The sequence below is a fragment of the Empidonax traillii genome, unplaced genomic scaffold (genome assembly GCF_003031625.1).
Source record: "Empidonax traillii isolate 1590-97213 ecotype Southwest subspecies unplaced genomic scaffold, ASM303162v1 scaffold35:size4298261, whole genome shotgun sequence".
In the NCBI taxonomy this organism is placed as follows: domain Eukaryota; kingdom Metazoa; phylum Chordata; class Aves; order Passeriformes; family Tyrannidae; genus Empidonax; species Empidonax traillii.
In genome coordinates this window covers 124371-150490 of record NW_020955228.1, presented here as the reverse complement: position 1 = coordinate 150490, position 26120 = coordinate 124371, and the positions used below count along the sequence as shown (strand labels likewise).

At 39.6% G+C, this 26120-nt stretch overlaps 1 protein-coding gene across 1 annotated transcript; it reads right to left on the bottom strand.

Annotated features, from left to right (window-relative positions):
• Nucleotides 1-7122: 7122 nt before the first annotated feature.
• TMEM106B (transmembrane protein 106B) lies at nt 7123-24550 on the bottom strand. Its single transcript, XM_027877882.1, has 8 exons — nt 24504-24550; nt 21070-21291; nt 18352-18415; nt 16861-17020; nt 15903-16043; nt 15765-15814; nt 12406-12459; nt 7123-11681 (listed from the first exon to the last, which is right to left on the bottom strand). The coding sequence occupies exons 2-8, from the start codon at nt 21287-21289 to the stop codon at nt 11543-11545; spliced, it is 828 nt and encodes a 275-aa protein (XP_027733683.1). The 5' UTR covers nt 21290-21291; nt 24504-24550; the 3' UTR covers nt 7123-11542.
• Between the last annotated feature and the right edge of the window lie 1570 nt (nt 24551-26120).

The following is a 26120-nucleotide window of genomic DNA, read 5'->3' as shown; positions in this document are numbered from 1 at the left end:
TGTGCAAATGTGCTTAAAATGACACAGGGATGCATGTCTGAGAAATAAGATTTTCCCAGGCATATGTTAGAGACTGAATTTGGGACAGGTTTCTCAAAGTACTTTTAACAACTCACTGCCTAAGGATGATCATGTTGTAAAACTGAAAATCTGAGCAGATACATTCTATATTTCCTTCCCTAGGTAGCAACAAAAAGTACATTTTGATGTTAAATATTATGTACTTTAAAATACTGATGAAGACATCTAGTGAAGAACAGGGTCAGACACTAATACCAAGACAGTATATTTTCACATTGTAAAAAAGATTTTTTATATGTTACAAGACTATAACACAATATGTGTATAAAGCCATCACTAACATGTTAAGAGAAACATGCAGAGTGGCAAGGTCATGGAGCTGCCTCAGTAATGGTGTACTTACCTCTGGGACAGAGCCCACAGCTATAGTTCTTAACCAAGATAATTTCTTAACCATGTTTTCCTAAACCAGAGTCTGAACAGAGAATCTCACAGAATACATCTCTGTCTAGCACACATTTATCTAATTCTACCTATGTTCATGTTAATACAATGGTAGTGGCATTAATCACTGTGCAGGTATCACCCCCTTCCACAGATTTATAATGACCAGGTCTAGATTTAGGAACAATTCAAACCCACTAAATTCAGAGGCAGCCAAGGATCATGGTTTCAGCAGGATATAAAGTAATGTTGACTTACAGGGAACTAAAATATTACACTGGTCTCTTCTAGAGTAATTCTGAAATTCATAATTGTGTAATTAAAACATTTTTCTTCTGCCTGGGGCCTTTAACCCACCATTTGATTCTGTGCATGCTCAGCCTCTCACCACCGTTCCAGGGGTATGGACTTACCCTCTGCAATTCTGCATGTCCCAGTCACAGGGGCCAGGACCAGTCTATCACTATGTGGGTATAACCAAAACTGCATATTCTACACCCTCTATGGCATTTCTGATGGACTGTTAATAAATGGATCATTCTCAGCAGATGCCCAGGGCACACCTGACACCTCAGGCTACAAGATGAGTGTTAAAAAATCCTACAAGGTAGGAGAGCGTTCCTTTGTCTTCACAGCAATGACTTGATAACTTCTCTCCAGAAAGGTATTAACACCTTCACACCCAGTCAGAGTGGTCAACTCTGCTAATGGGCCATACTTGACTGGCATAAAAGGCAGCAGCAAGGACCTAGACCATCAAAGAGTCCAGAAATATCCCATGACTCAGAGTTAAATCACTCATTGTGAAACTCCCTGCCCTAGGGGGAGGTACTGGGATTTCCCCCCTGACCCTAAGCATATGTAATCTTGGGGGTTTGGGACTTCTGGTACCACTCAATGGATTGAGAGGAGGACCAGAACTTCAACAGGACTGCCACTGCTGCTCTCGAAAGGACCGTGATCCTTATTTCAAAAGAACTGCCACCATCATCTGGACCAACCGGTTTTCTTTTTACTTTGCACCCAGGGGAACCAGGTGGTGCTCAGCACAGGGGCTAACACACAGTGTTCTTGTCCCAGGGAGCTGGGTTATACATCTGTCTTTGGGGGTTAAAACCAGTTTTCTCTGTATCATTGGATAGGACAAGAGGGCATGGGCTTAAGCTCTGCCAGGGGAGGTTTAGGTTGGATATTAGAAAGAAGTTCTTTACAGAGAGAGTGATCAGGCAGTGGAATGGCCTGTCCAGAGAGATGGTGGATTCACAGTCCCTGGAGGTTTTTAAGATGAGGCTGGATGTGGCACTGAGTGCCATGGCCTAGTAATCACAGTGGAGTTGGATCAAGGGTTGAACTTGATGATCTCAGAGGTCTCTTCCAACCTAGTAAATTCTATGATTCTATGACTGTATTTATTGGAATCTTTTTAGTAAATTGTAACTCTGATTTGTAATCTCTCAAATCGGGTTCATTTTTCCTGCCGATTTACTTTTAAACCAGCACACTGCATCAAGGGGTACTGGGAAAAGCAGCTGATACCATTGCAAGGCCACTCTCTGCTGTCTTTCAAAGACTGTGGAGATCCAGCTACACAGACAAAAACAGGGGTTGCTCAAGGTCTTTCATTAAATTAAATGTCTTAGTATCGACAATATTCTCACTGCTACTCAGTTAATAAATACTCAGGTCTCTTACATCTTAAATTCAGAAATAGACATCTGAACGGTCTTTCATTCAGAATGAAAGTCATAAACTAGATTTATTAGATTGAAACTCCATTTCAACTGAACAGTTCAACTGGGACAGCCCTGTTGTTTTCTGGAAGGTTGGTTTTGCTTTCTGTTGTACTTAAGCACTGGGGTGGGGTGGGCAGTGAAGGGCTGGGAAGCAGAAACACTTTTAACTCCATTCTCTTTCTCAGGGAGCACTCTGCAGCTCCTCAAGCATCACCTGAATTACAGCCATCTCACTAAGGGAGGCTGCTGCCCGTGGCACATACCATAGGCTCCTGGTATCACTGAAGAGGGAAGGCAGCAGCACCTCTACACATTAGTTTTTAATTTACAAGAAAAAATTAAATAGCATCAGAATAAAAACTAGGATGCCTCAGACTGCACGGTAAGTAATGATTAGTTCTATCTACAAATAAATTGTCAATAATAGTGGTGGGGTGATTTTATTTGTTTGGTTTGGGTTTTTTTCGGAGGTGTTTTAGGGGTGAGGGAGCTTCTTTGTTTTCTAAATAAAGGACCCTGCATACACCTTCCCCCGGGTTTAGCTGGTTTCACCAAGGTTACTAAGTAACCTTGAGTTGTATTCTGCGTTTCTACTGCTCTTTTCAGAAGGAAATTGAATCCCTCCCATGTCTGAGAAGCCCAGCTTTAGGTTTAAATAGGATTTTTCAAGTATTAGCATATCAAAGAGCATAGTTGACAGCATGTAACATAAGATTAGCACATTTTATTTTTTTCTAAGTCTCAGCTTCCTTCTGTCATACTATTTTGCATTTTTAGGGAGAGCAAACCAAAGGCAACCTTGGTAGCCATCTGCAGGAGCAAGACACGTCGCCTATTTACACAACAGCTTAGTCTGCTTCCAGAAATCAGAATGACTTTAATCTGTTGGGTCCCTCCATGAACACTGCTGGCCCTTGGAAAGTCTACAAGGCAAAAACACTTAGGTCCTGACCCCCGAAAATATTTACCAGTACTGAAGAGCTGGATCCTGCCATGCCACACAGGATGTTAAAGATATTGAAGAAGCCAGGACCCTCTCCTGATTATAAACTGTTCAGAGGGCAGTCAGTCACATCAGGTCATATGGTATGTTAAAAGGGGCAAGAGTGGAAATCGCAATTCTGCCCCATCTCTGGATTGGCATCAAGCAAAAGGGGTTGTAGACAGTATGAGTTTTAGAATCTATATTCTGCAACCATATTGTGGGCTTTTAAAGCTTATTTTAACACTTTTTTGCATATTTGATGAAAAATTTGCAAATTTAGTTTCAGCATGAAAAGTGAAATAGTTATGTTGATTGTGTCAAAATGTTTAAACACACTGAATGTAAAATTTGGTCTTAAGTTTATGGTGGGAATGGATCTCAATGCAGACAGCTACTAACACTCCACAAACCTAAATTATTTTAGACAGACTTCACATTTAAGAAATAATATATAAGCCTGCAAAAATCTTGAAAAACATAGTAGGTCTTTACCTGTTGTTTTTCTAGATATTACCATGTACTGAGGTAACCCTTATATCACTCCTCTGACTAGTATTAGAACAACAGTCTTGTGGTACAATTGTCACAAGGAAAGTCAGTTAAAAGCAAATTACAGTCATTTCTCAACCTCAATTATATTGCTAGAGCTGTTAGAAGCATTACTTCCTAAAAACCTCTCAAGTATGACATACATCATTACCTTTCAGGTATCTACAGCTGCAGTCAGTGAAACGCTACATTACAGTGATGCCAAAGCTCCTTAATCAAGTTCTAGTTTTCCTGCATTAGGTGATTCACTGGTTCATGAAAAAGCATCTCTGTTATGGAGCAAGGTCAGCTCCACAGTGCCCATGACAGCTCATTAAACTGTGTGGCACCTGCTACCCACACAGAGGAAACATGAGTGAGGCATCTCAGCTCTGAGACTTAAGAAGTAAGGCTTCCTGGAGAAGGACAAAAAAATCACAACAAAAATGTAGCAGGATCTTTACCTCATGTGACACCAAGAGATTTCTAGCAAAATTAAATGTGAGATTCCTCAAGTTGCTGGATAGACATCATCTTCATACTGGAAGGCAATTGCTGTCATTCATCACCAGGGGAAAGGCACCTAGTCAGGTGAAGGCATTAGCACATAAACACACACAACCCAAGTAGGCACACAGTTACACAGTTATATTAATGAAGTTTTTAGAAGTGGACTGAAAGCAATGTAGAGCCAGGCAGGGGAATTTTCAAATCTTTCAGAAGTTTCTGTCAGTCAGGTCTTTGAAACTAGCCTATTTTAGAGATGTCAGATATTTCAGTAGTTAGATCTCAAAATCATCTACATTGGGTGTTTTAGAATAACAATTTCTGGGTCTTTATATTTATCCAAATTTCACATTTGTTTATTTATTCTCATTTACCAGTATATTTTTCCCTTTTAATGCTCCTTATCCTCTCCAGACAGACAAAATGGTGTTTGAAATCTATCAGGTATGATTTCAGTTTTGTACTCCCCTACCTACTCTGAATGGGGGGAAAAAACCAACGTGAGAGGAATCCAAATCATGCAGTCTGAAGTATTTGGATCAAATAAAACTGTTCACTGCTAAAAATATAATTCTGTCTACCCATCTCCAGGTAGGTAGAACAAGACAGAAGTGGTTCTTCACATCACATTCTTCAAGCATTTATCTATACATAGCAAAGCACTGCTGGGAGGTTACTGTTCTCCAATTTTATAATCTTCAATACAGAGCTTGGACAGTCACAACGATTATGACAACTCTGGGAAGGAAAAAGGATGGTATGAAAAAGAAAATAGCAAGCATGACTGTAATTATTTTCCCATCTAAACTTAGTTTTTAAAAAATTAGTCTTTGTAAAGAGATTGACTAGTTGAAACAAAACTAAAAACCCTCTACATAATAAGACCCTCATTAGTTATCCAGACTAGAAATCTGATGTAGCAGTCATGAAAATACAACAGGTTTCTCCAGGAGAAACCTTAAAAATAACCCCTAAGGTGTTCCAAAATGTCTGCATAAGACTACCTGAAGCATTTCAATACTATGAATGTTCCAAAGCCATGTTCTTTGTTGCCCAGTTTTTAAAGGTTAAAGCTTTTAGGTGATAATCAATGCTTAAAATAACTTTGCAAATAGCTGTAACTGGGTCTGGCTGGGATGGAGTTAATTTTCTGCACAGCACCCCACACAGCTCTGTGCTTTGGATTTGTGGCTAAAACAGAGCCGATAACACACCAGTGTTTTGGCTAATGTTGAATGGTGCTCACACAGCTCAGAGGTTTCATTTTCTATTCTCTCCTCTTCCTCCCCAAACCTTCAGGGACTAGGTTGGGGATGGCCAAGAAGCTGTGAGGGAGCACAGCCAGGACAGATGCCCCCAGCTGACAAAAGGGCTATTGCATAAGGAATCATGCTCAGCCATAAAAGCTTGGGTTAAAGAGAAAGAAAGGCCATTCAGGGTTATGGTGTTTGTGTTGTTAACACCTGCCTGCTGGTACGAAATAAATTCCTTTTTTTGCTTTGCCAGTGCACATAGCTTTGCTTGTCCTGTCAAACTGTCTTTATCCTGACCCAAGGGTTTTCTTGCTTTTGTCCTGTTTCTCTCCACCACTGGAGGGAAGAGTGTATGGGGGTGGGGGCTCACCTACTGGCAGGTGTCAACCCACCACAACAGCCCAGGTTTGAACTCAGCCACTTCAGTCGCTCAGTCAGACAACACTAATTCATTCACATATGATGTTCAGCTTTCAGATACTTCAGTTTATTACAGACTTAATGCAATAAAACATAGTATCAAAAAAAAGTAGATTGCAAAGTTTTCACATCATGGAATGCCAATAGTTACAAAAATTGAAGTCATACTATTGAAAATACATGAAAACCAGTGAGAAAATATGGTCAGATGGGGGGAAAACTTGTGAGAGACAGGGAGGAGGAAAAAAAAAAAGTAAGTCAGTTAAAAAAAAAAAAAAGGAGAGATACATCATCCAAGTTTTTTAAATAGAAAATTTAATCATTCTTTGAGTCAAACAATCCTGTCTAGAAACAAATATTCATAATGAAGTTAACTCCAGAATCTGAACCTCTAAATAACAAGATTCCTTGTCCCAGTTAACTTACATTAAGACAGCTTGTGTCCTACAAGTCATTCCAAAATACCCTTTTACTTCTAGAGTGCTTATCGTGCTTAAGTGGATAGATTGTTTGCTACACAGTTACAAGAACATCTTAAATTACAAAAATAGTTATCACTCATTAGTATTTCTATACATATCTTAAGCTATTATATGCACACTCTGTACAGTGGATGTTAACAGTAGTTAAATTTGCTTCCTTAAACAAACAAAAAAAAAAGAACTAAATCACTGACAGATTCAAAATATTCAGGCACCATAATACACTTACATGTCTGGTACTAAACAACCCTGCCCATGCGAAGCAAAAGCAGTTTCAGTTCCCAGAAGACATACGCATCCAGGCTGTAGGGCCCTTGTGATGGCTGGTGGAAGAGGACGGTCTCAGGATCAGGACAGTCTAAACAAGCTTTCAGATTCCATGCAGATTTCTGGACAATAGGCCCTCCCTACCGGTGGAGAAGGGGGTTTTCATGGTAAAAGCTATAGGGCAGCAGAACTACCCCTCTGGTAATGACCAGAACTCCCCAGTTAAAGATAAAATAGGAAGGTGACTTCTCAAGTGGAACAAACATTGGGTGTTTCCCATAGTCAAATTATCATTTCCAACATGTTTTGGTTAGGTTTTATTCCTCCCTCCCAGTGCATGATCAGGGCGATCACAAACAAATATTTTTGATGGTTGCAAGTAGTCCATTACTGAAGTATGTTGGTTGCACTCGCATTATTTATCCTTCCCTTCCAGAATTAATAGTAAGCCTGGAAGCATTGCTAGGGTTGTGGGCTTTCTGTTAGACAGGCAAGTAAAAAAAGTAGTTCTTACAGGTACCACCACTTGTCTTAATCTCTTAACACTTAAAGTCCAGTTCAACTGATGTTCCACTTAACACAGCTGCCCAACTCTGAAACAGGTCACCCATTTCAGAAGGTGCTGTCTAGGAACATACAAATTTGGGGGGTGGGGAAGAGATGGGGAAAAAAACCAAAACCACAACTACCAACCCTGAAAAAAAAAAAGCCTTAAAGTGCTGAATAAGAAATAACACTATTTCTCTTTTAATTTTTTCTGAACTTAGAAGCTTCTCTCATACTACTCCAAGCACCATGCTTTCCACCATTAGGACATAACACTTCAGTCAGAAGGTTAAAGACCTAATGGTTAAATCCAAGCATTTAAGAGAGCTGGTGCTTAAATGGTTCCCTTTATACACCACACATTAAAAAGCCCAGGCATGTTTGCAATGTACTACAATGAAAAAATATACTCACTTGCAAAACTTCAAGGACAATTTGAAGCAAAGTCAACTAAGGTATGTACTTAAGTCTGCCAACATCAGACTGCAAAATATAAACACTACAATGTTAAAATCAAGGTCATGCACACATCAGAAGTGCATTAAGAATTTCAAAGCTATACCACACAGGAAAAAGATACTTATGCTTGTCTTCATGAAAGATTAAGAACTAAGCAACTATCCTCTAAATATCAAGATGATCAAAGAAATTATGAATAAGCTTCTACGGCCTTTCCCCACACCAGGAATTCAAAAGTGAGTGTCAGGTACTACATCTTTTAGTAAGAGCACTTCTCTTTAAATCTCTCCAAACAGATATTTGATTGTTGGATCTTTGATGGTTTGGTAGCTTCATAAATTCATTTATTTATTTTTAAAGCAACATATTTAAAATGTACAATAATTTTGCTCTCTGATGTCAAATAGCCAACATTTTTATGCATTTAGGTGTTCCATACTTAAATTATCAATTTGAAATTTTACAGTTATTCTATACAGAATATATTAAGCTGATTTTCAATAGTGCCATTACAGTGCAACATCTGGACCACTGTTATAAGGCGTAACTAACAGAGTTTCCATTTTAAAGTGCAACAGGTTTTGGTACAGGAATTGCTACAAAGAATTCAAGTGAAAAGAAGTCTACTAGAAATAAACACACCATGATGCCAGTATAAAGGTATTTTATAGTATTAGAAGGTTATGGGGAAGTTACAAGTGAAATAGGAATCACTTCAGAAGAAATCCTTCAGAAACTATCTATCTTACACACATGAAGACAAGCCAGGAAAAAATACAATTCTTCAAGCTCACTTTCTGGAGAGAATTTGAACTTATTGATTTACAGTGCACTGAAAGGTTTGCCTTTTTTTATTTTAAAATCAAGATAAAATAAATGTGAAAAATGACAGGTCTGTCACTTGGATCTATTACCTTGTTTAAAAAGTTTACAAGTTAATAGAGTTCCCTTGCTCCTTCAGCATGTTTCCAAGCTCAGCCATATAAATCTAGTCTAAATTAAGTATTCACACAGATGTTTACCTTCTTATCTGATGAGATGTTATATTAAAATTAGTAGGTAAATTAAAATACTTGCTGTGTTTGGTTAGTAATATGCTGACAGTTGTGCAAGGAGATACTAACACCTGCAGAACCTTAAGCCTGTTACTGTTACAATAACTTCTCCCACACTGACTTAATTTGAGAATTCAACAGGACCTTTAACCCACACTTTATTTTTTAAGGTGAGAACTCTTCATCATGCAGTAAGTCTACCACAAATTGATGGGTGTTAAAGTTTATATCCATTAGATATCCTAGAGGACAAAAACTGAGTTGTACCTTCCCCCTTCTGAGACATACGCAGAAAGAATAATTCCACTCAACTCTTTAATCTGAATTAACCAATACCAAGCACTTCATGCAAGGTTAAGATCTATAGATTTAAGTATGTATTTTGCTCAACATGTCTGCCAAAATTTCAAAAGTCAGTTTGAGTCTCAGCACTGCATAAAGTGTAACCTCCTCTTGCCATGCTTGTTCAAAAGCAGCGTTCACTACTGTCACCAAATTATTTTGTCATTGTGCCGTTCCAGTTATTTTAGAATGCCTTTAACCCTTGGAAGAAAAAAAATATTTTAAATCAACATAAATATCTGCCTAGAGCTGCTTTCTTCTTTTCTCTTTCAAAAAACCCCAAACAAATAACCCCTAAACAAAAAACCAAAACAAAACAACACTCTAGATCTAAATACCTAGGCCTAAAAGAAAAAGCCTGTGGTCACTTACTGGCTGACTTCAGATCTGACATGATTTAAATCAGAATTCTCTCCCTGCTCTTCAACATAAGCAAATCTTCCTACCACAGGTAACATTGAAAAGTTAACCTCTCTGCTTTTAGCCAGCTCCCCACTATCCTGGTTTTTAGTTATCACCTTTCAGACAAGCTTATGCATGCATTTTAGCAGCCCCAGCGCTGAACCTCATCTCTACTCTTAGAGACTAGTCAATTGTGAATTAGTTTTCCTCATCACCGTAAGCTGTAATAAAGAATGTTTACTTTTAAAGGCCAAAATTCAAGAATCGTTTTCAGAATATAACTACAGCAAGTCATCCAAACTGACTACTCTAATTCCAGAAATTCTCTAAAGCCAAAACCTGACATCTTCATCTTACCAAAAGCTATATAAAACTGACAATTCAAGTTCCAAAAGTTTTCAGAGACTGCCAGAGTAAGTGCTCATAGCATTTCAAACAAAGAAAGGTTGTTTTGGGGTTTTTTTGTATCATTAAGTAATGCATTTAAGTAAGTTTTACATCATTGATATTCTTTTCCCCACCCACCCCCTTAGGTCCATCTAAGAGAGGTCAGTAAAGAAAAGAGTAATGTAGACATCTATCTTGACTCAAGTACTGGAGCATCAGAGATTGTTAGGGGCAAGAAGTTACCTAGCAGCCTTTTTCCATAATGTTTATTGCTAATTCATTTTGTGTAACTTATTTCCAGCAGATGGGCAGCATAAAAACCACAACATCTATTAAAAAAAAAAAAATAATTCAATAAAATGCAACAGTCTCAACAGTACCTTCTTATAACTGCAACTTATCTAATTCAGAAATAAACCAATCCTGATCTACTTAATTAAAACATTTTGCACCTAACCCTTAGAACAGTCAGTCCTAAGGAGTCAAGCAACTTTGGACCCAAAATTTATAATCACCATAATTGATAAGAATCCTGGAAATTCTCACCGTGCAAACTATGCTACAGAAACTATTGACCACTGCGAGTCAGTCTCGCAATTACATCAGCATTCACCCTTACAGAAAGGATTGCTGCGTTTTCCCTTACTTAACTTTGACGTGAACTGTGAGTGCTCTGGAGATACAGTAACTGCTGCATTTGCTTACTGAGCCTGTGCAGGAAATAGGCACAACAAAACATATTAACACTTAGAAGTAGCTTAAATACATAGAATATTAAAATAAAAATAAAGAAAATTGACATGAAGCTCTCCAAACCCGTGCTCAAAGTTTCCCATCTAGTTCCAACTGCACAATATTGATTTCCGTAGCTATTCTCAAAAGTTTACTACAAAACAGACCAGCAAAGCCTTTATTTATTAATTTTCTACAGTCTTGAATTTTTCCTTTGTCAGTAATTGTTCTGGGGGTTGTTTTTTGTTTAGTTTTAAACTCAACTTTAAATTTAACAATGTACATTCTCCTTAAAACATCCTAGAGGTAGCAGGAGAGAATATGAATGAAAAGATGCCAGATTCTAGAAGTTGCACATTCAAGTGTAGTGTCATCGAAGAGAGCTTTCCTGGCTTTCACAGACTGCATGTCACCTCTAATCATGTATAGGAAACAAAACAGAGAATCCCAAAATAAAGGACTACTGTCACTGGCTTACTAATAGAAGTTTCACACCCTGATATCTCAAAGTAATTTTGTTATTTAAGAAGTAATACTGCCTTTTTCAATAGTTAAATATCAAGAACTGAAGTACAGACTTAAAATTTATGAGTATATTTGTTTTTTAAAAATGCTCATTAGTGACACATTTCACCTAAACACAGACATATACACAGTTACTCTAAGCTGATGTACCACACTGTAAGGAAAGGTCCCAGTTCTGTTCAAGAATCCAATATTCCCCCTTTCCCTCCCACCACACAACTCGACAGAGGTGCTTACAGTAACAGAAAGCAAACAGAAGGGAAAAACACAACACTTAACAAGTGCACCTATATACATTTTGCACCTCTTCCCTCCTTGTATCTAAAGTGAACAGGTCACCACGTTTGCTATGCTGTACATTGCTCGTACTCTCCCCTTCATGTAGTACCAGTCCTATCCAAAGGATCTCTGCAAGCACCAACAGCAGTCATTCCAAACCAACCAGCAGGTGCTTTTACTGTGGAGGTTGAAGTACATTTAAATATTCTGACTGGCCCAGCTGATAGGTCGTGTTTCCTCCACAGTCCACATACTGATATCTCTCCTGGGATATTTGTTCAGAGTGGCCAAAGTACGAGGTTGTCACTGTCACTCTTAAAAAGACAAAACAGAAGAGATTTTGAGTTTCCCAATCTAAAAATGTGCTGTTACACTACTAGGGTTTTTAAGGAAAAAGTTTTGGAACAAAGTATGTTATAAATAAATTTTAAAACATTAGTAATTCACCACTACAGATTTTCTCCACACAAGACATCTGGTTCCCTTAGTACACACTTTTTTTCCCAAAGATGCTAAAGCTGATATTTGCTCATAATATCTTGCTTAGTGGTGAAAGCAAATGATTAGACAAGTCATCATATGTCTAGCCTAAACACAGACCGTCACACTCATCAACAAAAGACCCCACTAAGCTGAAATTTATGCAACGTCACAAAAAGCAGTCTCTGACAGAGTACTAAAGCCTGTGACTCCTTCAAGATCACGAAGTTCTCAGCAGGTTCTGAACAGTGGCTGCTATACAAAGTCACTTTAAAGTCTTTGAGACGTTAATAGCTCCACAGGTACAGCCCAAATGCAGAGCAGATACAGTTACAACAGTGTTTTTCTGTTTATTTGAGTGTCTTTACACCACCAGAACCTGTCAGAAGGCCCAGTTCAGTTTCAAGAACTGCAAAGCTACTAAACTAGAAAGTACATTGATTTCATTTTACCTATGATGCAAAGACTCCAGGATTAAATATTTCTGAGTAATATTTCGACAACAATTACATAGCTTCTAAAATTTTTTCCAACAAATAGGAAGTCTGCCATACTTACTGCATCATCACTACTATGTTATGTACTTTGATAGATGGTAAAGTACAGAAGTCACTGCAAAAAAAGAAAAACAATTATTAGATTTGCATCAAACCTTTCCAGGTAATTATCTAAAAAGCAAGACTTGTGGTTTCAACTGGAAATTCTGATAGAGACTACAGAGTCGGCAGCAATGGCAACAAAATCACTTGCTGTAAGTCACCAGCAGTTACTGTATGCTCACCTATATCTTTTATGTACCTAGTCTTGCTTTCACAGGAACAATCCAGACACGTTTGCTTATATATAATGCCTGCCAACAGAAGTGTCCTAAGAAACTGTTCACTCCATCTTTCAGAAGCTAAAAAGTTAACCTGAACCACTACATTAAAGCCTCTTGATATCACTTGGCCACTGACAAAGACTTTCAGTATGAAGGGATACAGAAATAATTTGCTGCAACTCCACTTCATGTGGAATCTATATATAGGAAGGAAATTTTACAAGAAAAGATCCATGTTATATCAACTTTAGCATTTTTTCATGTAAAACTATCAGTTTCTATTAAAAAAAACCCTCAAACATCCTGAAGGTACTGCTACTCTCGCTCAACACGTACCAACAACTTAGGAAAGTCCCTTTTATTTTTTGCACTCATCCACCTCTATATTATGCAAAGTAACCTTTAACCAATATACAGAGATTCTGAAATCAAGGTTATTGTCCTCTTGCAAGATAACCTTTTCAGAGTGATGTTTTCTGACACGCACCTATGTAGCACCATGTAAGTGCATACTTTTAACCCCAACTTCTTAAATCCTTTGCTCTTGGTCCCAAATGTATAAGCTCTAAAACTGAAAATCATGTGATCAGTGCACTAAGACTGCATGGCAGCCCCCCACAATATTTGGGTGGTCAATGCCACGGTCATTCTTTCTCCCTGCACCAACAAACATATAATATAGTATTAAACAGTGAATGAACACAGGTTATCCAAATTGTAAGAAAATACAAATCAAACAGTTTGGTATTATTTGTTTTATATCTGTACCGATGTCAAACATTTTGACTTTTTCCCCTGCTAGGCTTAAATCAGAATTTAGTTAGACTGTAATGCCAGATATTCTCGGTTAATGTACTTTTCTAATCTAAAATACAGACAACCTGTAACATAATATAAAGCCAGCTCATATACAACAGTACACAGTGGCTGACAAGCAGAGATGGGCAACACCAACATGCTGGTGTTTTTTTTAAGTCAAGATTATATGAAAATGGATCTGCTTTAAATAACAAACCACAAACCAACCAAATAAAAAAAAGCCCAACAAACACTACACAGCACAAAACTGTAGCTAGGAAACTACACTGAAGGTGAACTCCACATTGAGTCAGCTCTCTAAAATAAATGTGGAAATGCCCTGTATGATGTTGATTTCATCATGCAGGTTGGATGAATGCAGACACTTCAAGTCACTGAGAATCTCTGGTATTCAACCTAAGCTGACTTTACAGGACACACATTCTCTGGGATCCAAACCCAGGAGCTATGACCAAAGCAAGACCTAAATTAACTAGCCGGGGAAACACTGAAACGTGATCCACTGTACAATCCCTCAGTGCTATAACCCACAATGCCATCTGGATTAGAAAGATAAGCCCAGGACCCTCATATTTTTGTGTGGAGATAAAACTCAAACACAGAAACAAGTACAAAATGCCGGTAAGCCTAACTGAAGCTATCTTGGCCGGGTGTTCAAACAAAGGAAGCTCACTTGCTGTCTCCAGGGTCGCTCCATATAACAAACCCAGGCTTTCCAGACTCACAATACAGTGAAGGAGCAGAAACCCATCAACAAAAACTGTCAACAGCTCAGAGCTGTCTACTAATAACAACTGTGTAACATACAGAAAATATAGAGAAAATGAACAGCTATAATTTTGTATGTGGCTCATATTCTTTTTAGCACATTTCAAACACATGACAGCAAAGTTAGTGAGTGTTACTCACTAGGACCTTGCTCTAACAGCCTGTACAAGAATTTAACTGATACAAACTTCTACAGTCATGGGTCTCTCCACTAAGCACAGCCCATGTTTAGTGTCATTGTGTTGAAGCAACAAATATTCTCACATATGTACAAACAACCTATTAGTCTGCTCTCCTAGCACCATTCACAAACACTCCTGAAGGAGAGTAAGTTCAACTTACAGACTACTGGCACTGACACATAACAGCTTCGCCATTTCTACTTCAGGACTGCACAACATACCTCCAAGCTGCACCATTGTTCCACACTACAATTGCCAAGGTTCCAACTGTCAAGCAGAAGAGCCTGAAATCCAGTCAATTCAGGCCATAGGTAGTTTCTGCCTGTCTGTATCTTTTTACACATCCAAAGCCATGCAGGTTTTCTAATGTTAGCCATCAGCTTGCAGGGAAAATTTGCAGTTGATGTTGGGAACAGACTATCAACAGCATTACTGAAGTTAAGGCCACAGTACTAATCATAAAATTTTAGTGTATTATTGCACCAAAAGCACAACTAGGTAGGTACTAGCATGAGTTCTAAGCAGGCTATGAAGTTTATTCCTCATACATCCAGAGTGAGCAGATTCACAGGACTCAATGTTTACATTAAGCTACCTTACATGCTTTTAAAAGGTGACAGTTCAACACTTTACATTTGTTTAGAGTTTGTGCCCCTCTTGGTATTTCATACCGATTTCAATTTACTCTAATACTTTAAAACAATAAGGTTCTCCACCACCCCAAAGGGGCTGTCATCCACTAGAACTGTACACAGACCTGAAGTCTCAATAGTTAACTTCTTTTCAGTCTGCATTTCAGTGTAACAGAACTAAGATTTAGCTTTGTTACCAAAACACAATGACCTAACAGTCTGTTAGACAAATAAACTTTCAGAAGCTATGAATAAAACCACTCAAAGGGCAGGCTGTAAATACTGCATACTATTGTATACACATGGTCTGAAGAAAAGAAAACCAAATTAGTCTCTAATTTGTATAGTATTAAATACAAATTTTCATCTACTGCAGAGAAAGTTGTAGGGAAGTTACTGGAGAACTTGTTAGGGGAACCCACCTGCACCTTCACCCTCCAAAGCAGCTATTGCCAAGGCCTAAATCATTCAGAGAGAACCAATTTAAAGGGCTAAGTGCCAGGTACAGTAAGCCACTATATGAAATTATTGAAACAACTGTGGTTGAACTGTTCTTCAGTACTACTACTAAACTTTAAGAAAATGCCACAACATCTCTGCAAGCAGATTTATGCTAACTTTGAAAAAAGTGTTGCTTTTAACACCACTGCAATTTTTAATAAGATCCATGTGATATTTACAGGTGAGTACACTTACAACATGTAGCTCATTTCATCTTGTATGACTGTGGGCACCATGTAATCGATCTAAAAAAGAAAGCAATGAAAACACAAATGAGTAGATCTACACATGAAGATTAACATGTATTCAACTTTGAAAGCCTATGCTACTTACCTGTTTCATATCCAGAGGACCAATGTTGGTGATGTTGTTTAAACGTGCTTTGCCAATAACTGTTTTTGAAAACTGAACTTGGGCTGTGATATTTGCCACTTCAACAGAGTAATAGTTGTTATTCGTTATATTTAGTGTGTTCTGAAAAAAACAAACACAAAACATTAACAGTTAATCCATTCTGTGTATCTTCATGAGAAAGCATTTTGAAACTTGTGCATGAGACAGTAACACCTGAAATTATGCAAGTAAATTTTTGCTTGCTAGGACTGCGGGGAGGAGTGGTGTAATGGACCAACACTTAATTGCTTTCTCAGGATTTGTTTAGTGAATACATTGAGCAGCAAAAACTTCTGCTCAACTTATCTGCTGACAACCCTCCACTGCAAATATTGCATTTCTTCCTATCTTCAATTACTCCCTCCAGGAAATTTAGGTATCAGAGGACCTGTTTCTCCCAAGGAAGCTTTGCTTTATTTAAAATGAAGAACTCTACCGAAAGTCTTTAGGCAATCCTGTATCGAGTGCATTACCAAGAAGTCAAGAACTATGGGGAAAGAACTCATTTAAATTTTATGGTGTATAAGAAATCGTTTTCCTCAGCCCCAATTTTGACAAATACATAATACCAGAGCAGTATCAAATAGCATTCCTACATACACACACTTTCACTCATATTCCAAAAATAATGCAGGAAAAACTCCAAAATCACTGTTCCCATGAAAACAGAAGTCCCGGTGTTAGCTTGTAATTCCAGTTCTATTAGCTATAGCTACAGGAACGAGCCATGGCAGGTCCAGTTACACTTTTCCAACTGGTCATTTTAGCTGCTGCTATTTGTTAAGGCACTGACTAAGCTTGTCAGCAAGACCACAACTTCTGTGTATATTAAACTATCAGAGCAGTATCTCTTGATACATTATTCTTTACAAACATCCACAGAGGTAGTCAGACTTACCGTAATATTCAGATATATTATACGTCTACCCTGTTCATAAGTGACATACACCGACTTCACACCAATGTATTCAACGTCAATTGAGCGAGGAAACAAGAAAAATACAGCCAATCCAGAAAGTAGTAAACATACAGTTACAGAAGCAGTCACGTAGAGCTTTCTGGAAATAAAAAGAGCACATTTCAGAGTCAAAAGCACGTTTAACAACAGTGGCATACTACTTTCTGTAAGTGATAAGTAGCAGGACTAGTCAAGACAAGCAATTCAGTCTATTTCTAGCTTCCATTAGCTTCTAAGAGGGAAAAAAAAACTATACTGCACTTCACATCTATGTATCAAAACAGCTATTACTCTTGTCTATACATCAGAAATCCCATTTCAAATCACACAGCTATTCCAACATTTGTAACTTACAGAAGAAAATGGAAGAGGTAAATATTTTTGTGCTTTGAAACAAAAGCACTTCCTCTTAAGATCTATTTATAGCACAACTTCTGTCATTCTGCAGGACTCTTACACAACACACCCAGAAAGCAAAATAAAGCTCTTAGGACAGACAATCCCAACTTTCAGGGAAAGTGTTAGACTCCAGACAAGGAGCAGGAAATTTACAATTAACCTAATTGTGGGTGTGTGTGCAGAGGAGTGTGTGTGTGTGAGATAATAAAAAAACCTACCCACAAATAAAACGTTCTAATGCAGCTCCAATTTTGTCAAAATTAGAACACTACAGTAAAATGTTTCAAGTTTGTACTAATGTTACATCAGCTGTATGATCAGAATATATTATGTGAAGCTACTGTATTTTTTTCCACACAATCATTTCTGTTTACTACAAAAACATCAAACATTATCCAAATATTAAAGAAAAAACAAACCAAACAAAAATAAAACTAAAAACAAACAAAATCAAAAACACCAAAGCCAAAATATGTCAAAGCAAGAAGCCCTGAGCATTGTAATGAAACCTTTAAGTAGACTGTAGGAAAAAAATAACTACACTGTATAAGAATGATGAATTTGTTGACTTTGCTACTTGCTAAAATCAGAACTTTACAAATTAATTTTAGGTGACTTATTTTGTAGTAGTGGCTCAAGGAAACTACCACTTAGCCCAGACTTTAACAGTGAAGATATTTCTGCTTAGGTCAATTAAGATACCACAGAGATGGATAAATACTTGCATCATTACTGTAAACACACAGATAAAATATCTACAGGAATAGGTCACACAGTATTACTCAGCTTTGTACTTAGGTAAGACATATTGTGATGGAAGTATGCACACCTGTTAATAAACAACTCTCCTGAAGTTAGAGGTTAAGACTGACATAACTCACAATAAGGGTTCTTTCAGTACTGAATGCAAGAGAACATTCCAGTGATCTCAGCTTGATTCTTCTTATCACTATCTCCTTCAAATTGTTGAATTTTAACTAGAAGAGAATAATTAACTATAGATCCATGTATGACAAGTATCCATTAACTTACGTTCTTCTTGGCCTCAGTCTCTGATCACTGTACGGAATTAACGCTACCAGCTGATTTTCCTGCCCTGAAAGCAAAAACACCCTTTAAGAATTTAAACAAAGAATAAGTGTTGTTGTAGTTAATTTACACGAGTGCCCATTGTGACTTAATGGCACCAAAGAATAAACACTAAAGATAAACATTTAAATTCCAGATAACCAAGTCAAATACTACTGCAGCTTCTGTCATTTTCTGAAATAGAGCACAGATTACACAACATCAAGAAGAAAAAACACCAAGTCTGCAAAGACCAAAACACCAATAAATTCCACCTCTGTGCTGCACACATGCACTGGATGCAGCTTGCCTCTGGCACCACTTCCTGGAGGAAAACAGAGAGATAGAACAGCTTTGAACTCTCTGTGCCAGACCATATAAAGTCATAGGACAAAATATTCAGAAGCTTGGGCAGTATGAACTGATACAGAAGGCATTCTTCATGTACTCTTCTGAAAAAGCAGAAGTCAGGTTTGGCCTTGGCAACACAAGTCATATACACACTGCATTCTGGAAACCACTGGTATATAAAACCATTTATCATGGTGCTGCTGGGCTGCAGTACCCTGTAAGCCAAAATGAGCATCTACTGGAATTTCTCCAAACAACAAGTTATGTCACTAGACAGCATCTTTAAAACGGGAATATCTTAACAGGAGAAATAAAGAACACATGCACAGATGAGCTGTTGAAAATACATGGACTATGCCGGCCTGTATAGCTTTTACTCTTTGCTGTGGAACTGAGATTTGTCTGTATGAGATTAGAGGCCCCAAGGCTGAGTCAGATTTTCACTTTTTAGCCTAAATGCAGAATTTGACCAAATCATCACTTTGCTAATTAAGCACTTGGAAGTAATTCCATGATGAATCACTAATCTAGGCAAAGCATGCTAACCAAGTAGGTAGTAACACGTAAAACATCAACCTTCTAAAAAACCTCTACCAGTTTAAAACAAATTTTCATCTCTGCTTCAATTAAGCATCAACCTTTGAACACAATCACACAGTCCTGCTTTCATACTATATCATACTGACAAAGCTAAAGGTTTCCAAGTCACAAAGCACAATTTCAGGTATTTATTATAGTTTAGCCACAATACCATGTATTATAGACCTACTAGACATATAGTCATTCTGTGAACACTTAATTTATCCCCTCTCCCCTCAAAAAACCTCCAAACATTATTTTCTTCTTCTCTACAGTACTAACGAATAATTAAAAAGACAACCCTCTTAGTTCTAACAACTCATTTAAAGTTCTAGTTTTAACCACATTATTTCATTAGAATGTATGGACAACATGCACGTTTTAATAGTTACTGCAAAATGTTAAAAAAAAATAATTAACTCACATTTAAGTATTACATCTAAAGATCCCCCAGCCAATGAAATAAGCTTTGGAACACAGGAATCCTGTTATGTCTACACTTTGGCTTGCATGGTTTTTAGTAAAACTTGCTATTATTATCAAGTATTGCAAGTTAGCAAGATAACAGAACAAACTTCCTTCTCTATAGTCTTTTGTTTAAGACAATTTTTAGTTTCACAGCTTTTCCACACCTCAAATTTGCTGAATTCACTCCAATCATAGTATAAAGTTTAACAGCTAAAACACAAATCTCTTATGATACTTACAACTGTTTAAATATCCTGTGACCCCTGCCACTTCACCATATGCGAGACACAAGCATTTTTGAACTATATCATAATCTAATCTCACTGAGGCACATGTAGAAGGACATGGCATAGACATCACTCAGTTTTCCTGAGATGTTGGTCAAAATCAGTTCCAAAAGCTTTTACACCCAATAATCTGTTTTGGATAAGAGGTCTGGCAAAAGCAGACCCAAACATGAAATCATCTTATCAGTTCTCCTCCCCATCAAAGGGAAGATCTTACAGCTGAAGCAGAAGACCATCCCTTGGTCTGCTGTGTGCACTCTCTTTCTGTCCACTCTCAGATATCCCGCATTTTCCTTTCACAGACCTCTCTATTTAGGTGGCTTACCATACAGGAGAGAAGTGTAACAAAGTAGCTTCATACCAAAAGGAAAAACAAAATATGAGTGCAATGTGAAAAAAAAAAAACCAGTTAGCTATGAAGACTAATGCTGGGCAGATACTCCTTCCCTCGGCAGCCAAAGATCCTATACATTTTCAACTCCCAGGTGGAGTCCTCTGTCTAGGAAGCACCAACCATAGAGAGGGTAAAGGAAATCAAGAGGCACTGGTAGAAGTGAGGGCAAATAATTCACTATAAATGACCAAGGAAGAGGTGCTGCAGCACAGGTCTACTTTTCCTTCTCTGCATTTGCAGCTATATTGACACAAATAGTTTAAAATAGGTAGTTAAAAAAACACGTAATAAAATGTCATGAAAATAAAGGTTTGCTAATTCAACTTGCAAGAGCTACAGTTATGTGTGAATCTAAAGCTGAGAAGAAGCAGTAGCATTGTACAGACAAGTGAAGATCCAACATCAAACAGCCAAAACTGACCTAATTTTTTCCAATTATCTAGTGTAATTGTAACAAAATGCTTAGTGCTAAAAAGTCAAAAAGATAAAAAAACTTGAGTGGAAGGGCTATTTGTTATGAATTATTACAGTTATAACTACACATGGTTATGAAGCAAACTTATAAGTTAAAAAGAAATAAAAAGAATCAAAAAGAAAACTTACCTCGTGGAATTCTTCCTGTTCCCTGGCAAGTTGGGCAGGTGACACTATCTCTTCCTGTAAATTCCACATAGGGAAACTGTGACACATCTCCACATCTGCTGTCCTCATTGTGCACTTCCGAGTGGACTAAACCATTCCTCACGTTATCAGACACTGAGCTTCCATCATAGCCATCTTCCTTGCATGTATGCATAGGCAGGTGAGAAAGTGATTTTCCCATGTCTAAAATAAAAGTCAGAAGAAAGTTTTCAGGGACCACGATTCAAACGTGGCTTATATTTACTCCCCCGCACCATGTAACAGTTAGTCTCTGGTCACAGTCTGATAAGACTCCAGTTCTCCTTTGTTCAGATCCCTGAAGACCTGAAAAGCAACACAGCCCTGTCAAGATGTAAGGAACCTGAACTAATTGGGAGCTTTGCTCAGATCCTTGAAATGGGATCCATGAAAGAGGTTTTAAAGTTCCAACCATAAAATTGCTGGCAAAAGTTGCAACACTTTAGCAGTGCTTTTCAAAGGATTGTTACAGCACAGACTTTAACACAACACATCAACTTTTGTATAAAAGAAAAAATAAAATCAAGACTGGGCTCTAGAAAGCAAGTTTGCAATTTTTAGTGAATTCTACACACACTACAGACCCAATTCTAGTAAGTCTTTTAGTTGGACTTGTTTTGATACAACATGGGATCAGCTACTAGATTCTAAGCTAGAAATATAGATCTCCAGGAGTTTAAACTGATGTGTCCTTTTAACTCAAAAGAATAATTCACAAGAAAGTCAAGTTAAAAATGGAAGTTACTTTAACATAGTTGCTACCAAGTAGCATTTATAAAGACTTGTTAAAAGAAAAAAAAGCATTACTCACAAAAGCATTTTTGTTACCTACACAAATTTTAGCTTTTTTATTACTGTGGGTTTTCTGCCATATCACTGAAACTACTTTGAAACACAGAACAGCTGGATCTAAAGTCTGAAATAAACTGAGACAAACAGAAACCTTCCCAATTTACAACAGGTGGAAAACAAACTCAGAGTTAAAAAAAAATAGATCTGTACAGCAGTGGCAATCAGCTTATCCCCATAAACCATTTTAGTTACTTAACACACAGATACACCAGTCACTCAATTCATCAGTGTCTTGGGGAACAGCATGATTTAAGAAGAACATGCAAAACTCTGGGGTTCTTCCCACTAAGAGGCATTTTTAAAGTGGCATCTAGAAATTATCATGCTGGTTCACTGAAAGGAAGCCCTAAGAGGAAGATTAAGAGAGCAAAACAAGTCAGAATGTTTTAAACCAAACACTCAAGACAAAACAAATCTCAAATATGGTGGTGGTAACACAGACACAACATTAATTCATTATATTGCCACAAAGGATAGGTGAACGTGGGAGCAGGACAGTAAGTCAACAAATGCCAACGAGTCCCATTTACTGCTCCAGCAAACACACAGGATTTTTTTTTCATCGAGGTCATTAAACCCTTACAAGAAGGAAAACTACTAACCCATGTGCTGCTACTTTTTAAAACATTCTAAGTTTGAGAGTCATTCAATAACAGAAATTGTTACACTGAGAATTAAATCTACCAGGCTATTGAAAAAAAAAAAAAAAAGTCCTAAAAAAACTGCTGACAATTATTCCACAAGGGGTTTTTGTTTACTGTTTTCCTTGCAGCTGACCTACAGCCTTCAAGCTAGGAAACTTGAGTCTTGCAGCTTAGGCAATAGCAGTCACCGCTACAGGCCTGAAAGCTTATGGATCCATCCCTGGTGTTGAGGTGCTACAACTACACCCATGCTTTAAATGACACTAGTCCCAGGTTACCTGTACATTAACAACTTAATACCAAGACCAAGCAGCAATTCTGTAAAAGAAACAGCCACTGACGATCCAAAACCAGCTTTGCGTGTGTTTTTGTGGATTTATTCCATACTGGCTCTTGTCTAGAGTGACAAAACACATGGGCAACAGGACTGCACCTTCCAGTTTTGGCTTCTTCCAAAAGGAAGAGCTCACGCACTCCCTGATCACACTGTGTCATGAACCAAAGTGAAGCAGGCAAGGATAACTGGGAATTCCTTTCAAGAGCACATCCTTTGTTTGAATTAAAATACTAATGCAGATGCCAATTCTACGTGAGCTTCAACAGTTAGAATTTACTGGTGCCAGAGACTTGGGACATGTCTCAGTTTACAAATAAGAAAACAGAGAACCGTCTTCAAAAGAAATTTGATCCTCCAACATGCTTTCCCCCCCAACCAAGCCTAAACCTTTTTACAACTTAGTAAAAATCAAGAACATGTTGTTCTTTTATCCAGCACTAACATGCTAAAGACTAGTAACTCTGAGAATATAACATGTTCATATGTGACGGCCTCAGTACTGTAACCAATGCCAGAAACCCAACTTCCTTAACAGCTGTGCTTTGATCCAGTCTCTCCCTTGTAACTGATGTTACACTTCAGTCTGCTTGGACTTATCTGGAGTTTCCTTAAATTCACAGTCTGTTAAAAAAAATTGTTAAATTAAAAACGTTTTGATAAGCTGCTTTTGTTTAAGACTGCACCCTTCAGATTGCTGCGGCACTGCAAGACCACAGTATGCAGAAGACACAATGTCGAAGACACACAGAACCACCACATCCTGAGCTGCATGCGAGACTCGGGGTGTGGGGTGCGACGGGACGGGGCTTTTTGTTTATAAACTCAGTGAAACGTTACACAATCAAACTAAATTGTTATACTTCTCCAGCAGGCTAGGGTGGCATTCTTACCCTTTATACGCAAATACATAAACTTGAGATTACAAACCTACTTCTTTTTCAATACATCAAAAGATTCCGAATCGCGACCATCAGCTGTGCCTTAACCACGAACATCACAAGCTCCTCCGGAGCAGCGCACGCAGCAGGGTAAGGCAGTGACTTGGCAGCCACAGACCTGCCCAGCAGAGGTGGGTACGACTAGCGCCACCTTTCACGACCCCTTGACAAACCCACCCCTCGAGCACTGCCTGCGCAGTTACGACTGGCACTGCCAAAAACACAGGAGTCAGGAATCCCGGCATTTCGGGGTTTTCTCGCCCGTCAGTGCCAGCTGCTCTCGCAAACATGGCGAAGTTTAGGGCCGGCAGGCTCGGACAGGGCCCGGCGAGCTCGGTCGCTGCCGGGCTGCCCCCGGCGCCCGCCCGCCCGGGGGTCTCGGCGCGGGAGCCGCCCCGGTGCAGGGGCAGGTCAGCCCAGGCTGGGCCGGGCCGGGACCCCCCCGTCCCGCCGCGGGCCTGCCCAGGCCCCGCCGAGGCCCACGGGAGGCCGCGGAGACCCCCGCCCGGCACAGCTCCGCCCGCGCCCCGCAGCCCCAGCCCCGGCCCCGCGCCTGGAGCGCCCTGCTCTTCCCTGCCCTTCCCTTCTGGCCCCGTCCATCCCCACCTGCGGCGCAGACTCCGCGGCCGGGCCGGGCACGGTAGGACCGGAGGCTCCCGGAGCGACGCAGCAGCCGCCGGTTGAGCCCCGGATCGGGAGTGTGCGCAGCCGCGGCGCGGCGGGGGCGGCACCGGGCCCGGCACGGCCCGCCCGGCTGCGGGCGGAGTCGTGGTTGGCCACCACGGCCATCGGGGGAGAGGGGTCATCGCTGTTCACCCGTCAGGACGGCGGGAGGCTCGGGAATGGCACATAAACTACCTTCACTCAGCGGGATGGGAGATGATCCCGTACCCGGGCAGGGAATCAAGGGAAAGGGGAAGAGGGGAATGGGGCAGCCCCGCTCCTCGGCGGAGGGAGATGGAGCGGGATTCCTCCCGGGGTTCCCGTATCAGCTGTGGTTCAGAATCAGAATCAGTTAGGTTGGACAAGACCTCTGGAGGTCCTTGGGTCCAACCCATGACCAAATACCACCATGTCAACTGGACCATGGCATTCAGTGCCGCATCCAGTCTGTAAACATGTCCAGGGACGGTGACTCCACCACCTTCCTGAGCAGCCCATTCCAATGTCTAATCACTCTTTCTATGAAGAAATTCTTACAAATGTCTAAGCTAAACCGCCTTTGGTGCATCTTAAGACTATGTCCTCTTGTCGTCTTGCCTGTTCGCTGCGCTGCCCGCAGCTCTGTGTGCCCCCTCCTTCTCTCTGAAACTTCGTGGTACTTTGCGAGGCACCATCGCTATTTGCTGTGCCCCGTTGGGTAGCTCTGGTGGAAGTACCTTGCCCCCACGTGCTCAAGGATAATGGAGATGCTTGAGGGAGGAAAAGCAACATAAGGTTAGGAAAAAAAAAAAAGTGTCAGAAACAACTGCAGTTTCTTTTATAACTTGCATCATATTACACAATATTGGTTGTACAGCAGATATTTATCCAGGGCATGAAATGTTATCCAAACAATTTGCCAGAGCAAAACGAAATACATTGGAAGTGAATAACTTGTGATGGTCAGTCTTCATGGGCCTGCCTCTGGTCCATGAAAACCACTGCCCATTGTCTATGGCAACATGGGAGACTGCAGCTCTGGGGGGATGTGGGGGCACCAACAGGATAAGAGCTGTGCAGAGGCGACACAGCTCAGGATGACTAGGAGGAGGACAAGGAAGGAGCTCTGCCTGGTTTGAGAACCTCGACCCAGCTGCTGGAATGAATCAGGCTGGGGGTAATCATGTGATTCACACCACATATTAAACTGCAAGGGCAAACATAGGGGCAGGGTTCGAGGGAAAGAATGAGGAAGAGAGGTTCTTAAGACAACTTCGGGTGATCACGAGGCTGGGGCAGGGTGCCAGGCTGCTCCAGAGGCTGGGAGGAGACAGGATGCCTCCAGCAGCCACGCAGAGCAGGTGCAGCTGTGACACCACCTGCAGTACAGCCCTGCCAGCACCTGGCTGCAGGACCAGGATATGATCAGCACGGAAAATAACTTTCTCCCATCCAAAAATGGGCTTAGAGAAAAGAAATCTGCAGGTATCTTTATCTAGGCCAATGCCAGCCCATTTTTTCCCTCTGTTAACTGGAAAAAGCTGGCAAGTCCCATGTCCCTCTGGTAGGTATTCACCTGAG